Source organism: Papilio polytes, unplaced genomic scaffold (assembly GCF_000836215.1).
Source record: "Papilio polytes unplaced genomic scaffold, Ppol_1.0 DF821911.1, whole genome shotgun sequence".
NCBI classification, from domain to species: Eukaryota; Metazoa; Arthropoda; class Insecta; order Lepidoptera; family Papilionidae; genus Papilio; species Papilio polytes.
Window position 1 is genome coordinate 225,464 of NW_013527293.1, and position 15,882 is coordinate 241,345.

At 38.1% G+C, this 15,882-nt stretch overlaps 1 protein-coding gene across 1 annotated transcript in view; it reads left to right on the plus strand.

Annotated features, from left to right (window-relative positions):
• Positions 1 to 15,882, plus strand: part of LOC106107719 — a 45,420-nt gene that overhangs the window by 20,704 nt on the left and 8,834 nt on the right. The window contains exons 4-44 of the mRNA XM_013288704.1: positions 197 to 326; positions 432 to 574; positions 705 to 832; positions 934 to 1,110; positions 1,686 to 1,852; positions 1,987 to 2,277; positions 2,395 to 2,647; positions 2,902 to 3,084; positions 3,157 to 3,389; positions 3,834 to 4,047; positions 4,392 to 4,568; positions 4,646 to 4,866; positions 5,201 to 5,346; positions 5,440 to 5,570; positions 5,834 to 6,025; positions 6,155 to 6,360; positions 6,587 to 6,801; positions 6,904 to 7,034; positions 7,134 to 7,322; positions 7,507 to 8,219; positions 8,502 to 8,751; positions 9,188 to 9,370; positions 9,471 to 9,730; positions 9,814 to 9,982; positions 10,269 to 10,435; positions 10,628 to 10,880; positions 10,961 to 11,095; positions 11,305 to 11,516; positions 11,665 to 11,798; positions 11,984 to 12,114; positions 12,319 to 12,534; positions 12,702 to 12,906; positions 13,079 to 13,219; positions 13,297 to 13,436; positions 13,633 to 13,860; positions 14,302 to 14,546; positions 14,686 to 14,874; positions 14,949 to 15,069; positions 15,256 to 15,446; positions 15,575 to 15,713; positions 15,802 to 15,878. Coding sequence (XP_013144158.1) covers positions 197 to 326; positions 432 to 574; positions 705 to 832; positions 934 to 1,110; positions 1,686 to 1,852; positions 1,987 to 2,277; positions 2,395 to 2,647; positions 2,902 to 3,084; positions 3,157 to 3,389; positions 3,834 to 4,047; positions 4,392 to 4,568; positions 4,646 to 4,866; positions 5,201 to 5,346; positions 5,440 to 5,570; positions 5,834 to 6,025; positions 6,155 to 6,360; positions 6,587 to 6,801; positions 6,904 to 7,034; positions 7,134 to 7,322; positions 7,507 to 8,219; positions 8,502 to 8,751; positions 9,188 to 9,370; positions 9,471 to 9,730; positions 9,814 to 9,982; positions 10,269 to 10,435; positions 10,628 to 10,880; positions 10,961 to 11,095; positions 11,305 to 11,516; positions 11,665 to 11,798; positions 11,984 to 12,114; positions 12,319 to 12,534; positions 12,702 to 12,906; positions 13,079 to 13,219; positions 13,297 to 13,436; positions 13,633 to 13,860; positions 14,302 to 14,546; positions 14,686 to 14,874; positions 14,949 to 15,069; positions 15,256 to 15,446; positions 15,575 to 15,713; positions 15,802 to 15,878 — 8,026 coding nt within the window. The remainder of the gene's footprint in view (positions 1 to 196; positions 327 to 431; positions 575 to 704; positions 833 to 933; positions 1,111 to 1,685; positions 1,853 to 1,986; positions 2,278 to 2,394; positions 2,648 to 2,901; positions 3,085 to 3,156; positions 3,390 to 3,833; positions 4,048 to 4,391; positions 4,569 to 4,645; positions 4,867 to 5,200; positions 5,347 to 5,439; positions 5,571 to 5,833; positions 6,026 to 6,154; positions 6,361 to 6,586; positions 6,802 to 6,903; positions 7,035 to 7,133; positions 7,323 to 7,506; positions 8,220 to 8,501; positions 8,752 to 9,187; positions 9,371 to 9,470; positions 9,731 to 9,813; positions 9,983 to 10,268; positions 10,436 to 10,627; positions 10,881 to 10,960; positions 11,096 to 11,304; positions 11,517 to 11,664; positions 11,799 to 11,983; positions 12,115 to 12,318; positions 12,535 to 12,701; positions 12,907 to 13,078; positions 13,220 to 13,296; positions 13,437 to 13,632; positions 13,861 to 14,301; positions 14,547 to 14,685; positions 14,875 to 14,948; positions 15,070 to 15,255; positions 15,447 to 15,574; positions 15,714 to 15,801; positions 15,879 to 15,882) is intronic.

A 15,882-nucleotide genomic window follows, 5' to 3' on the forward strand; every position in this document is an offset into this window, starting at 1 on the left:
GTATTTGTTAATTATTTTAGGTTTTAATACAACCTCTAGTAACTTATCAATATTTTTTTATTAACATTAATATTTCACATGAAAGTAAAGAAAGATTAGTAAAAAAAGACTTGTATTCTTCATATGAACTTACTCGTAATATTGCATTCTTCCTTATTTCGCATATCTTGGATAAATTTGTCAATATTGTGTGCAGGTCAGTTCCCTGCCCGCGCGCTGCCCAGTGCTGGTGTCATGACCTTCCTGCAGTCCTTCATCTGCAGCGTCAATAACGAATGCTCTCCAATGGACGAATACGAGGAAATACCTTCATATTCTAAATCGAAGTAAGTCTATACAAAACTTCCACATTGTACATTATGTTAAAAAAAATGAATAGAAATTTAAGACCAGTATATTTACAAGTATAGTAAAATATTGTTTGGTGACAGGTTGACACAAATAAAGCAGCAGTTCGCGCCATTGTTCTCCAACTCCTCGCTGCTGGGGACAGCGTCGTCTGTGCCGGATGCGTTGAAGCTACTCGCCACACTGTCAGAGGTTGCTGATGTGTCCGACTTTGTCTATATAACCAGTTAGTAATTTATCCTAGACTAGACTTCTGTAAAAAAACTGCATTTTTACCATCTGACTAGCTGTGATTACATCAGTTTGGTTAAATCCGTCTAGAAAATACGATATAAAACTAGAGTTATTAATTTCAGAACATGGTTTGCATGTTAAAGAACTGTTCCGGAATCCTGATAGAGTTAAGCGATATTTGCAAAAAGAAATAGAACTTGACGGACTGCTTGCTAACAGCTTGATGGAATCTAACTTAAGCTTCGAGGGCGTGAGTTAACTTTCTTTACTAAATATCATAAAAAAATAATTGACAAAATAACACCTTTTATTCTAGTTCCATGTATAAGTTACATAACTATAATTTTTCAGCTCTTACAAGGAGACTTTAATACGTGTGACGTAGAATCGATGACAAAAACAATAAAAATGGACAACAAAAACATGGAGATGTTTGTGCAAAAGATTTGTTCACTTTCTTCATCGAGTATGCAAAAACTTACAATGGACTTATTACTAGAGATGGATTTGGGGAAGTATTTACAAATGGTAAGTTAGACATTTTTTCTTAATAACCTTAAGACCATAGATTTTGATAGCGTAAACGGTCAGACTGATTTTGAATTTAGCCTACGAGTATTTCGATAGATGATGAATATTATCAAATAATTGATAAGTTTTATAAATCAATTTAACAGTGGTAGAGCCCGCTTTAACATCTTCGCGCGTATGGGCAGGCTCGCACGGTGTAATACCACGACCACACAGAAAACAGGCGTGAAGTGGGAGCAATTCCGCGTTTCGTCTGATGAGTGTGGTGGCAGAGGCCTAATTTTGGTGCCTTTTCCTTTCCACCCTTTTCTTAAGAGGGACGGATGGGAAGGAAAAGTGGATTTGACGGTGACGCATAGGAAATGCGTCTCCTCCACAGAGGAAGTATCCTCTTTATTTACGTCTCCTTCCACCGTCGATTAAGGGTAGGCAACGTATCTGCAATTGCGGATGTCTATGGACAGCGGTCGCTACGCCATTTCGGCGGCTTCAAGTGGCCGCTTGCTCGTTTGCCACCTTAACATATATAAAAATAAAAACTTGTTGAACTTATGTGTAAATTTCCCCAACAGCTAGGCAACATGTACTATAAGTTGTCGAAAGACGAGAGGATGTTGGATTTGGGCAAGATGGCGGGCGCGGTGCTGCGCATGGCCGCGCTGCACAGCTTCCTGCCCGCAGAAGTCACTGAGATCCTGCTCAATGAGACTCCTGACTTCACATACATACAGCTAGATGTGTTCGTATTATTTCATATTTAATCATTCTTCAAATACGGCAGTCTTACCTGATAGTTGTTTATTAATTACTTTGTTTGAGTTTTGATTCTTCATTTATTCCATTTTTTTTACTTGGACTTATTCATTTTTTCAGGATTTCCAATGTTCTCGACTACTTCGAACCTAATTTCGGCGACACACAGTCTTATAAAACTATTAGAGACTTCGCAGATTCTTCGGCAATGGTCATAAAATATTTAAATAAATTCTTAGAAAAGCAGAGAATGAAATCTATTCGAACAAATGATAAAACATCAAATTATAGTGAAAAGCAAGAGAATACATTAAAGTCAACTGTGAATGGCGTGTCCAATATATTTTCTAATGCTAAGGAAGCTTTCGATGATTTAGCTGACGACGGTCTTTCCTTTGACATTTTCAACATGTAAGTACACAATTACTTTAAATTCAAAAGAAACTGTGTCCAATTCGACTTCATAAAAATAATTTTCAAAAAGATACAACATAGCAAGTATTTAATATCATGTTTTCTACTTTACAGATTATCTCGTATTACGAATTTTATTTACAAATGGTTGCCAGATAAGACGAAGCACGATGTATTATTCTACTCCACTCTGGTAACGAAACTGATAGAGGAGGCGGAGAAAGTGATCTATATAAATGTGCACTTGGAGGAACTAATGTATAATGTCTCCCTGAGACACCCGCAAGGGATAGAGGCGGTACTGTCGCTGCCAGTACACATGTTTGAAAAGAGTTTAGATGCTTTGTCAGACCCAGAAAGAGCTCAGGTAAGTAATAAGAAGTCATACTTTGTACTTAATGACGTTAATCCTTTGCTAACAAAAAAACATTTGTACAACAATTATACAACCTGATTCATATACTTCACACTATCTCCACTAGCCTGGTAGCGAGAGAAAGAGAGTGCAAGAAGTTTAGGAGCGTCTTTAGACATGTACGGAGACAAATCTCTTTCACATCCGACAAGAGCTAATCAATATTCTTTAGTTTATCTAGTTCATTGTATCTTATCGTTTTCTAGATTTTAACATCAAAGTTGGACTCTCCAGGAGACATATTCTGTGATAAACGAAAGTTACAGAAGTTCTTCAAGATAGACGTAGCACAAGTAGCAGAGTTACATAACCACCTGTGTACAAACTCGCTAAAGGAATATCTCAAAGATTTGATACACTCTTTTGGTATCCTCAGCGTCAGGAGCAGCGTAAGTAAATAAATCTTATTAATTAGATTTGTATAAAGCACTGAAGGTTCACATTTTTATTTAATTTTTCAGATCAATTCAATGGCATCACTTTTTATTCAAGAAACTTTGGGAAAAAACACGAATTCGCTACTTTATAATTTAGATCATGACTTCGATGTTCTCAGGAATTTCAGTCGAGCTATTAACCGTTTAGATGAGGAGGAACCGAGACATGTTAATTGGAATAATGTTATTAATGTCAACAAAAATTCTGATATCATGAATTTAATTCGTGATAAACGACACGTGGGGAATCATATCTTGTAAGAAACAAACATTTATAAACAAATTAAATAAATGTCAACTTAATCTGCTTCTATAACAAGTCGATATTATCAAATGATAATCTTCAATAAGAATTTAGTTTCAACAGTGGTAGAGCCCGCTTTAACATCTTCTCACTGTAGTGCCGGCTCGCCCGGTGTAATACCACGACCACACAGAAGATAGGCGTGAAGTGGGAGCAATTCCGCGTTTCGTTTTACTTTCCACCCTTTTCCTCATCAGAATAAGATGGAAAGAGAACGTAAATTTGACGGTGGAGGAGACGCATAGGAGCAGGAAATATCTTCTTTATGTGCGTCTCCTCCTCCGTCGATTAAGGGTAGGCAACGCATCCGCTATCTCGAATGTCTATGGGCAGTTGGCTGCTTGCTCGTTTGCCATCTTACAATGTAAAAAAAATAGTTGTTGAAACATTCTTTCAGAGTAACTGTACATGGAGCACTGGCCAGAGCTGTAGTCAAACAAAATCCTGTATTGGAATACAAAATAGCGCCATTTCTAATAGACGCAACATTAATTGTAGACGCTTTGAACAAAGATATAGACAACACGCCACTAGAAGTGGCAGAGAAAGCGAAGGCGTTGTACCCAGCTGTACTCACAACCATACTGACGTCTGCGTTGGATCAACATAAGGTACTGCCATCATTTTTAATATCTAAAACCGTAGGTAAAAGATCAAAATGTCTGTCGTGTACTTATTCAATTCATTTTATTCATTAACTAGCTCTCGCCCGCGACTCCGTCCGCCTGGTATTAAGAAAACAAAAGTAAAGCAGCCTATGTGTTCTTCCAGACTATGCTCTATATTTATACCAGATTTCATCGAGATCCATTCAGTTAAGGTTACAAACTCTAACAAACAACCATCCATCCATCTAAACTTTCGCATTTATAATATTAGTAAGATTAATTTTACGAAGACTTTATGTAGACGTATATTTTTTTGACAAATTTGATGTCTTTTATACTCTTTTCAGCTATTCAAGTTGCTGTCAACATACAGCCTAGATTCACTGTGTAGGGGAGCTGCCAACGCTTCCAAGTATCTAAAATTTCCACCGAATGTTAACGAAGAAGACATCGTATCAACTCTATGTAATATCAGCGAAGTATTTGAAAATGTATTGAAGCGTGATTCAAATCTAGGACAAGCTGTTAGTATTGAAATAATTGAATTTATAAGCAAAGCAAATAATATTTATATTGTGTTATGTTTAAATTTATGTTCTAGATAAAATTATTAATGGCAGGAGGTGAAAAGCAAACTATCCAATGGACCAAACTAATAAAAGGGTTAAGGAATTTGTACGAGAAAATAGATAGTTTCTATCCATATTTATTTGAATATAAGAGCTACGGTATGAACGAAGAGATGCGTCGCCATGTTGCTGACATGATAAAAGAGGTCAAGACATTATGGTTCAGTCCACGAAACTGGAGTATAAGCTTAAGGTAAAAACGAAAATCTTATAAATAGAAACTTACTTAGAACTATCACATGTTTGGGACCTACTTTAAACATTATAGTCGTCAAAGAACAAATGACTTTGACAAGCCCTAGATTTGCTGAGGGCTTATTATGAATATTCATGAGACATTTTTGGTAACTTACCGACTAAATAGGTATAAGATTTTGTGAAGCGGCCCTATTGGCCGTAAAGTACAAAAACATATCGTTTACGTTACGAATAGTTTTTGCACACACGCAAACGTTCCTGATAGACCGCTGATATATGATTTAACCACTATTGGTCGATCATAATAACCATATGCATTTTATTTTCAGTATAAAATTGGCTTTCGAAATCCTTGATCTTATGGACCGAGATATCTTTGATATAACGAGCGAAGTTTGGCTGCAGTTTAAATACGGTCTGGGTGTAGCAACAGGCCCGATGCTGCTTGTAGACGATGTTGTTAAGTTAGTTCAAGGTAAAAACACTTAACAATCATAGCTCCATCCTATTATCTTGTTTAAGTCACTAATATTATGTTTGTTTTAATCATTTTACTTGGCCCTTTCAGCGATATTAAAGAACGAAACGATCCCATCCCCTTTACCGTCAGACACGGTGGACAGTTTGAGACGAGTCATTCCTCGCTTCCCGCAGCTGCTGCATGAAGCAGTCGACCTGGTAGCCAGAGATGACACTAAGGTGAGACATTAATCTTAAGTCCTGGCTAATCCAGAAAGTCCTCTCGTGTCGAGGAATTTTTCTGGCATAATGATTGCTCTATGTATACAATTTTTCGTTCAGATAATTTGTAAAAAAAATTCAACATTATGACATGTAAAACACTTCTAACATTAAAATATTTATATTTGTAAACGAATTAACAAGAAATGATATAGTTGCTTCAATAATGGAAAACTTGGATTGATTTTTCAGGCAGTATCTAACTCAGTTGTCTTTTACAGATAGAACCAATAATAGAAATAATGAACGCAAACAAATCTTGGCCGTGTTCCGACAACAGTTTGGGAGAGTTTCTGAAGTTAACTAACTCATCGAAAGAAGCTCTGAAAGGCATAGAGAGCCTGCTGTGCATGTCTCAAAGTACGCAGGAAGAGTGGAAGTTATATTTGCAATCTAAATATATATTTAGAAATGTAAGTAAAACCCGAAATAACAGCCATTTAAAAACTTGCCCAAACGTCGCTTTTCACAGATCTAAAGTTTTCAATGTAACAATGAATCTTGGTTTTAAATTATCCAAATGTTTTATTTTTTTGTTACAGAAATCAAATATGAGCAGCAAAGACTTTGGGCCGCACATATTTCTGCGGTTTTCGGGAGCGTTTGATTCTTTCGTAGAGGACTTTTATATTATCAAAGACATTTTGATGGATGCATTAGACGAGCCTGCTGACCAGGCTACATTGATGACAGCTTGGCGGCATGCCGTCGATGTATTGAATAATACTCAAAGTGTACCAATTATAAGGTGAATAAGATATTTTTAACTTACTGACTTAAGTATGTAAACCCCATTGCTACTGTCTGCAAACTTAGTGACTGAACTGTTGAAGAATGAGGCGATATTCGATTTGTAATCTTCCCTGAGTCGCTTTTTATTTTATTTATTTTTAAAGTCGATCACAATCACACGTGATGGCTAGTAGTGTACTCAATGGCTAAAAAAACTAAAGAACTAATTATAACATCTCCAGGAATCTGTTCAGCAAGATGGACGTGGTATTAAATTCAATCCATGTACAAGTGAAGGCAGGCACTCCTCTTGCCAGCTTGTGGCGCTCGTTGTTAAGCTGCGAGGGAGATTGCAGCGTCCTCGCGCGCACCACCGTACTTAACATTCTCAAGTTCCTGTCTCTCTCTATTAGCAATGTTGCTGATGACTTACTATCTTATTTTAAAGAAATCAATGGTAAGAAATGTACAGTTTAATATTTTTATCCCACTTAATAAAAACAGACTCTTTGTCTATTCGGTTTAGTGTAGCTCTTAATTTGATTTTGTAATCTTTCAGAACCGGATGCTAATTTGCTTCAACTGATGGGTTTTACAAAGAAAACTAGTTTATACCTATTATATGAAAGGTTGCCGGACTTCATTGGTGTACTAAGCAACTCGTTCGTAGATTTCGGCTTTATGAATCAGGTGAAAAAAAATTTTTGATAATGCAGCTATTTCGTAAATTTTAGAGCAAGTTATAATCAGCAATAACCTCTTAACTATTGGTTCGATCTAAACTTTTAGATCCGTCGCGCAATGCAGAGTACTTTCTGGGACTGTGAGGCTGTGGTGAAGAGCCTGGTGCCGGCGCCGGGCGGGCCCATAGACCAGGTCATCATTGCCCGCGTGCAACCTTTCGTCTGTCCTTCCTTCCTCTACTGGATCTCATTGCCTCGAGGAGATAATGCCATCGTGGATGTAGTAGCCAAACCTGTAAGTACTACAAGTGACACTTGAATATTGAAAGAGATAACTTGAACTTGAAAGAGATAGCAATATATTAATGCAAATGTAAAGACAATTAGTTTTCTTTGTCACTGTTCTCTGTCTTAGGAGTTAATGTTATCGATCTAAGTAGTAATATTAAAATTGATGTGGCTCATTATTCTTGTTTCAGCAATATTATTTCTTTACATCGTCTGTAGATGATTTGAACAGTACTTTCGAAGTTGCCTATAATAAGGCAATTGATTTATCAGCTTTCATGACCGAAGTCGCGCACAACAAAAGTATTATCAAAGAAGACATTAACATTGACAATATGAGAGTAAAACTAACAAAATCTGTTGACTTGATGCTAAATTATAAAGTGAATAATTCAAATCCTCATTATCATATGTTTAGTGAAGCCAATAAGAAGTTACTTATATCTACAGCATATCTAGCTAGAATAGTTACTGTAATAAATAAAGTATTAGATAGAATAGAATATGTAAGCCTTCAAGTTCCTAATATAGGTGTAGACAAACAAAACGCAACACTGAATGACATAACAGCATTTAAAAAGTTATTCAAAAGAAGACCAACAGATGGCATTGCGGTATTCTTTGATACGATTACAAATAATTTATTGAATAACGATGAAAATAATTTAACAGAAGCTTTTATAGAAACTTGTAATCGTGTAAAAAGCAAGGATAATACAAAAGATATATTAACTGAAAATGACAAAGTAAAAGAACAAATATGTGCAATGAATTACGATGTAATATTTTCAATGGTCGACGTAGGAAGTGATTTAAGAAACGCAAGGCTCACCCTAAGTCACCTTATTAATGTAATCCGTAAAGAAGAAAATGTTAGTGATATTTCCCAGTTCCTAAAAAACAGGTACAGTAATTAACTAGCTAAAGTTATTTTGAAAGAATTCTGAAAGAATCTGATAACAATCCAACGTGTAAAATATGTGATGGAAATATCTAATTTCGTTCCCTTATCTGACAGTGTCGTAATTTCTAAGCTATCTGAGCCTCTATCAGCTAGTGGTGGGACAAGCCCTAAGTGTCCACAACAAAACTATAACGTAAAATAAAACACTTTTAGTTGTAAATAAACCCTAAAGACTTTTTAAAGGCCCTTATGAGTTTCCCCTGCTTACCTTATACTTTACAGGGAAGAAATAATAAAATCTTTGAAATCATCCACCAAGTATGCATACGACCTCGGTATACCAGTGTATCTGAAGTATTTGTACAACAACATGCAGCATCAAGATGTTATTGTCACATTCTTGTCCGGAGGTGATTGGTGGAAACAACTTAGAATACTTTACAATGGACCGTTTGCTACCACTTTCTTGAATAATGTGGAGAAAATCTTTGACATCGCTGATGATATTTTGAACAATTTAGATAAAATACGTGTAAGTATATTATAAATGCTAATACATGACCTTTTAAGTAGTGATTACTATTGTTCAAAAACTTACCATCATTGAAAATTTATTTAAACATAGGCCCAACTTTAGTCCCTTTTCCTTCCCACCCTTTTTTTTTAGAAATGATGGGAAGAGAACGGGGATTTGACGTTGAAATAGACGCATTGGAATGGGAGATATATGAATGGATCGTGTAGGTCTCCTCCTCCATCGATTAAGGGTAGGCAACGCATCCGCTATTGCAAATGTGTATGGGCAGCGGTCTCTTCGCCATTTAGGCGGATTCAGGCTGCTTGCTCGTTTGCCATCTTATGATATAAAAAAAAAAACCTATTTCCTCCCAAATCACAAAGAACTATATAACGATCCATTCTTTTCACATTTCTACGTATAAATAACGTAAATTGAATTATTATTCCAGTGGGTGCGCCTAATCCGAGAGATCAATGTGAACAGCAAGGAAGACTTCTGCAAGTCCAATGTCACACTGTCCGAGTACATCCCGGACAGGAGCGGCGCGCTCGCCGCCTTCAAACAACAGTTCTGCTTAGAGGACACTACAGAACTAATCAAGGAATTGATGCCGCTACGCTTTGCTTCACAGGTACTTACACATTAAATGCAGTACAAATTATATCTTGTACATATGTACAATAGGACGTAAAGTTATTAAGCGAAATAATGTAAACCTGTCGTAATTCCAGATGTTCGACAGCAATTTAAAAATATCAACCGACGTGAACTATACAGCTGTAAATATAGATATATCCAAAATGGAATCAAATTTAGATAAAATACTAAACGGGCCAAGCCCCCCGCAAGCTCCAGGATGGGTGACCGAAGATAAATTAAAGAGATTTAGAACATCAGCTATCGCATTGCTCTCTACAGAAACGCTCACCAAAGCGTCTTTTGGAATGTTAGCAAATATTGTTGACGCTGGCACGTTGTTGTTAAATAACAGGTAAGAAAAAAATAAAGAATATCTGACAAAATCAAATTTATCCTTCTTTAATGGAACCATCCTTTTATGCATTGTTCCACCAGCCAATGTACTCTCTGCTCTCAATTCACGACGTGGTTCAAACAACTCAATCTGCAGCTGTACAAGAAGCAGGAGTACGACAACTTGCTGTGTCACTTGCAGGATATGGACTTGATCAATGTTTATCACACGCTGAAGAACGACTTCCACTGGGATATGGCTATTAAAGAGGTGAAACTACTGATTATTTTTATTCCTATTAATTTTAAAAAAAAGAAAACTGAGCATGAAATAGTTTATAGTCACCGTCACACAATTAAAGAAACATAACTACGGTTCATCTAGGAACACCCTGGTATACTCGTATTCAATAATCAGGGATTTCGTTAGCAACTCTCGAGTTCTAGAAAGAAAAATCTGCAGTAAAACTGCCTAATTAATTAACGTCTCTGAGAGTGTTAGTTACTTTGACTGAATATTGTGTTACCCGAAACTGTACCTTCTTATCTTCTTTCAGTTAATATCATCTCGTAACTATACAAAGTTCGAACTCAACAAGTCTATGAATGAATTTCTGGAGCTTGTGAAGCAGCATCTTCTAGAAGATATAATGTCGCCCACAACAAAAATATCGCAGTGTCTCACACGCAATGTTACCAAAAATGCTTTTGGGAATGCCACCTTGTAAGTAATCAATTATCTAAATATCAATTATACTTCCTATTTTATCTTATCCTACGTCTTCTTTCTTCAGTAAATTTACATAGCTAAAAAATTCGAAGACATCTCACGTTACTTTTCATTCCATTCAATTAAGAAATTTTTAAATGTAAAACCATAACATTCTATAGCAAATAACCTTTTACATTTTTCCAGATTTGCGAAAGTTGCAGCACAAACTCTCAAACTAATACGAGCAGAATTACCTCATCTGCAAGAAATAGATGGTATCAAAGAGGTTGTATACCTAAAAGAGCTGCAGGCAGCAGTAGCACACAGGCTAGACGTGGAGGTTCCACTCAAAAGTTACTTCATTAAAAGCTTTGATCTTACAAGGAGTTTAAAAGAAGTCATCAAGAAAGACTATCTTGTTGAGGCTGTGGAAAATAGTAAAGTTAGTGTTGCAGCTGTAAGTATATATCAAAGATTTACAATCGATAATGTTTAGTAAAACTTATTTTTTATATTTCTTTTTTGATTTTATCGTAGGTGAATGATCTTGAACCGGAAGATTTAATATTTGAAAACGAGGAGACTTGGCAGGATCTCTGCGAGAGCTGCGATTGTAACAAAGTCATCGATGTCATTGTTAATAATTTAAACAAAACATTGATTGATGAAGATGTAAGTTTCTTTTTCTAGTTAATTTCTGAATAACAAACACCGACTGTCCCATCACTGGCTGATAGAGGCTCAGATTGCTTAAAAATGACGTCCTTGTCAGATAAGAGAACAAAATCCGGTATTTCCATCACATGTTTTACACGTTGGATTGATATTAGACAATTTACAATTTGGTGGGACAGGCCCTGATAGTTAGAATTATTTCACAGCTACCGATGTTGCAAGATGAAGAGTTCTGGCGTTTCAAATTCATATCGAACATTCTGGAACATTTCGAAGCGTTAATCGGTCACGTGGCACGACTGCTCGGAGTCGTCAGTCAAGTGGACGTGGCTGGAGTGGCGCAGGGCCGGCTGGTCGCTGTCATCGACACTGCTATACAACTACTCACTGACGATACACTTGGCAGCATTGTTTATAGGTACGTAGTTATTACTGGTCTTTTACTATCTTCTGCTATTAAAATAAACCATTTCTCATTAACGGATAAAAAAGTATTACTACCTAATCTCACAAGCTTGAGTAATCAATTAATATTTACTTAACAGTTCGTGTCATATTTCTTCCAGTTTGCATGGATTAACAACCGAACTTACACCATTAATAAAGGCTTACGACCTACAAAGCAATCTGCTAGACCTCAGCCGCGGCCTACTGGTGCTCCAACAGATCAGAAACTCATTAATTGAAGAGGATATTAAAGGTAAAATGAATTAAGTTACTGTCGAAATAACTTTACAAATAGATAGCGTTACGTTAGCATTTTCAAGACCTAAGAATTTTTATGAAATCGCACGACCATTTAGGAATACTCATAGACGAATTAAGCAGTTTGGCCAAAATATATTTTGTTAGCATGTTAAAAAAAAATTAAAACACTTATTCCAGTCCCAGTATCGGAGCTGTTCTCGGATCCTGAGGAGCTGGAGTTGGAGCTGAGCGCGCTTGGCATCAACAACACCAACTTCTGGTCTCTGGCCGCGCCGCGCATACACGCAGGATATCTACAGTTCAAACCGGTACTAATTGTTATGCATTCATCAATTGTCATCAAATAACTAGAGAGAAATCAGCAAATTACTACATTTTAGGCTACATTTAAATCATGAACGATATGTTCTGTATTTATTTATTTTGACTTTATCGATCTTGCTTAAATAGTTTTAAATTGCTTATTTTTGACTATGACTATAAAATTTCTCACATTGACTTGAATCCCTTAGATCCTGGCTTCAAAAGACACATTCCGCATCAGGCAGCTGGTGTGTGAGGCGGAGGATATGTCTCGAGTGCTGGTGCCCACCAACTTGAACGTGGTGACTCTGGACGACGTGCTTGGAGCGGTCGCCGAGCAGTTCTGCGACCTGGACGAGGATATAGCCAAGAAGATCGTTCCCATTCTGTTGCGGAACTTGGATTTTTCGTATATTATTAACAATGTAAGTAAGTCTACTGTATTTGAAAATCAAAAATTTGCATTATTTTCTCTTGCACAAAATACAACTAAGGTAGCGTTGTTGGCAATACGTAGAAATAATAAATTAGAAGAAAAATACTGATTTTTTTGTAAAAGCCTTATTAATGTTAAGCACTTGTTTATTTTTAGATAAAAGACTGGTTACTGCGCGAGCTGTACGCGGCGGCGCAGGTGCCGGCGCAGCGCGGCGAGCTCGTGCTGGACAGCTTCCCGCAGCTCGCCGCGCTGCTGCCCGCACTCCGAGACAGCTTCGACCGAGTGAGCGGGCTGCTGGCTGACGAACCTGTACTCGAATACTTCAAGAACGATTTCACCTTTGATAGTTTATTCGGAGGTGAGAATCAAATAATCAAAATAAAGATCAAACTGTAATTTTTTCAGCTCTGCGACATTTGTGGATCTTAGCTTTTTGTACGTTTGTGATTCGGCCTACCTAAATTGCAATTCGTTCAACAAATACTTTAATTGTTATGAAATATAATAAAAAAGCAGAGTTAATATTACAGGTGGTGACTTCATGGCGGCCGCGGGCAAGATGGTGTGCGGCAAGCCGTTCAACACTCAAGTCAATAGATTCTTCAAATCGATCGTTGAAACCAAAGACTTATCCAGCGAAGCAGACACTGAGCAATTGGAAGTCTTACCCAGTATGTTTTGTTTAAATCAAAGAAATCTCAAGATACATTTCCTTTTTATACGCTTATTATAATATTGTCAATTCCAGCGGATTTCTGCCGGTCGATGTACAAGCAGATTGTGAGCGTCGACGGAGGTAAGATCGTGTGGAGCTTTGTGAAGCCGCTGGTCATGGGCAAGATCCTGTACACGCCCCCCACCGCCAACGTGCATCACATCATACAGAAGGTAACATACATGCACTAAAGCATTACTGACATTTCTCTCACTCGATTATAATGGTATTTGCAAAGTTGCAATCACGTAATTTGTTGTGCAATAATAATTATTAATAACGCAATGGTCATAGATCCTACGTGATTTAAAAGACAAGCCTAAACGTACTTGCCATTCCGCGATATTAAAAAGCATTGCTCTCTTTCAGGCAAACGAGACTTTCGCACCAATGGTGCAGATGATCGAACTAGTGCAGAGGTTCGCGAACGCGTTCCCCGCGGTTGGGGCGCTGTCCTCGCACCGCGCCGGCCTCGCCGCCTTGCAGCAGCTGCTGGCCGCGCCCGCAGCAGAAGCTATCAAGACAGAACTATTTGGAGACGTGCAGATACCGGAAATAGATGTTGAACAGATTTTCAACAAATTAGGTGATATACAGGTGAGACATGTAACGGCTAGACATTGACATTGTTGTGTTTCCTGCGTAACTTGGGTTCCGAATTTGAACCCCAGGACTTGACCAACGACCAAACTTCAGAAACAAACGACTTCTACAGAACGCAATGACAACCACAATAACAACGCAAAGAACAACCGACAAATCACCGAAGAGCCCGCGACTAGCGGGCGACTAGATCTGTGGCGAGACGTTCACAATATCGCGTTTCAATGTAAGACGGTCTCGCCACAGCGCCATCTATTAGTGCGGAGTGAAAACGACGCCAACAGACATTTCAATCTTATTTAGTTAAGAGAGAAAAATTAACTACTGTAATCTACCAAACATCAAGACCAAAAAGCTTTAATTATATTTTACAAAGACCTTTCCCGATACCATAAATCTACATTTAATCGTTTTTAACAATGTGTCAAACTGTAGGACTTGGGCAGCATCCTGCAGAGAGGATCCAATATCCTGGAGTGCGTGAACCTGAACCGCTTCAGGCCGGTGTCGGACGAGCACCAGCTCAGCCTCGAGGCCGTCAAGCTGATGAGAGTCAATGAGTTCTCAGCCGGTCTCGTGTTCTTAAACAATGAGACGAGTCTAGAGGTGCCACTCAATGTGGAATACAAAATAAGGATGGACATAGAGAATGTACCGACCACAACTCGAAAGAAGAATTAGTAAGTATTGTTTCGTAGTATATTTATCCAATAGTAACTTAAAAACCTATTTGTTAATAACTAAAAACTCTAAGTAACTTTACCCCAGTATTACTCAGAAGAAAATTACCTACCTGTTTTAACAATAACTTTTCACCAGCCTTTGGATCCCGGGTCCAGAGTCAAACTTCATAGACAACATGCGCTACTTCCGCGGCTTCATCCAGATACAAGACATCATCGACAAGGCCATCATAGATGTGGCTGCCGACGGCCTCGGCAGGGCCAGAGAGGCAGACTGGGCGACATACACGCAGCAAGAACCTTATCCCTGCTATAGGAAAGACTTGTCAGTACTATTTCCTTTAGAATGATCTTTTTCAAAGTTTCGAAGGTTACTGTTTATTCTGTTTCTTATTCCAGTTTCCAAACATCTCTATACGAGTCGCAGTCTCTTATTGTGGCGTTCTACTTCTCTCTGCTGTTCACCACTACTTCTGTCGTGCGCTTCATCGTGTCTGAGAAGGAAAGTGGTAATACCGTGGTAAGTTTACTTCTGAAAATATAAATAAGAATTTTTTATAACTATATTGATAAAAATAGTATTTGCAAGGCATATGTGGGAATTTTCAAAGAAACACCTGTGACAAAAATGTATGTAACAATTAAACCAAATGGCACTTTACTCCCTTGAGTTAATGTTATTTATCCTTGGATACTTGTCATTCAGCTGATGTCGGTGATGGGTGTGAGTCTGTCGCACCACACGCTGTCGTGGTTCGTGTGGTCGCTGTGCGAGCTGGTGGTGACGGCCGCCTGCATCGCCGCGGTGCTGTGCGCGGGCGGCGTGCTGCCGCACACAGCGCCATCCCTTGTTTTCGTGCTATTGTTCTTATTTGCCTTCTCTGTGCTGTCTTTTTGGTAAGTTGGTACTCAACAAAATTATATTGTGCTATTTCGATCATGAACTATTGAGTGCGCTGTAGTCTATTTAATAAGATTTTTTTTGTGTTACCATAAATTAAATCAAAATTTATGTTTGTTTTCAGTTACATGATGTCGAAGCTGTTCCGAGGCGCAAGCGTGGCGGCGGTGTGCGCAGGCCTGGCCTACCTCACCTCCTTCATGCCTTTCGTGCTAATCCTCTCTCTGGAGGCCGTGCTAACCAGTTCGCTAAAACTCATAGTCGTTAGTACTCCGTATTTACTTGACATATGTTGATAAACTAAATAAAGACAACTATTGTAATATCAGAATTGTTCTATCTCCGCGGCAGTGCCTGTCGATGTCATCGTCGCTGTGCTATGCGTTCCTGTACATAACGCGGTACGAGGCGATGGGCTCGGGCGCGCAGTGG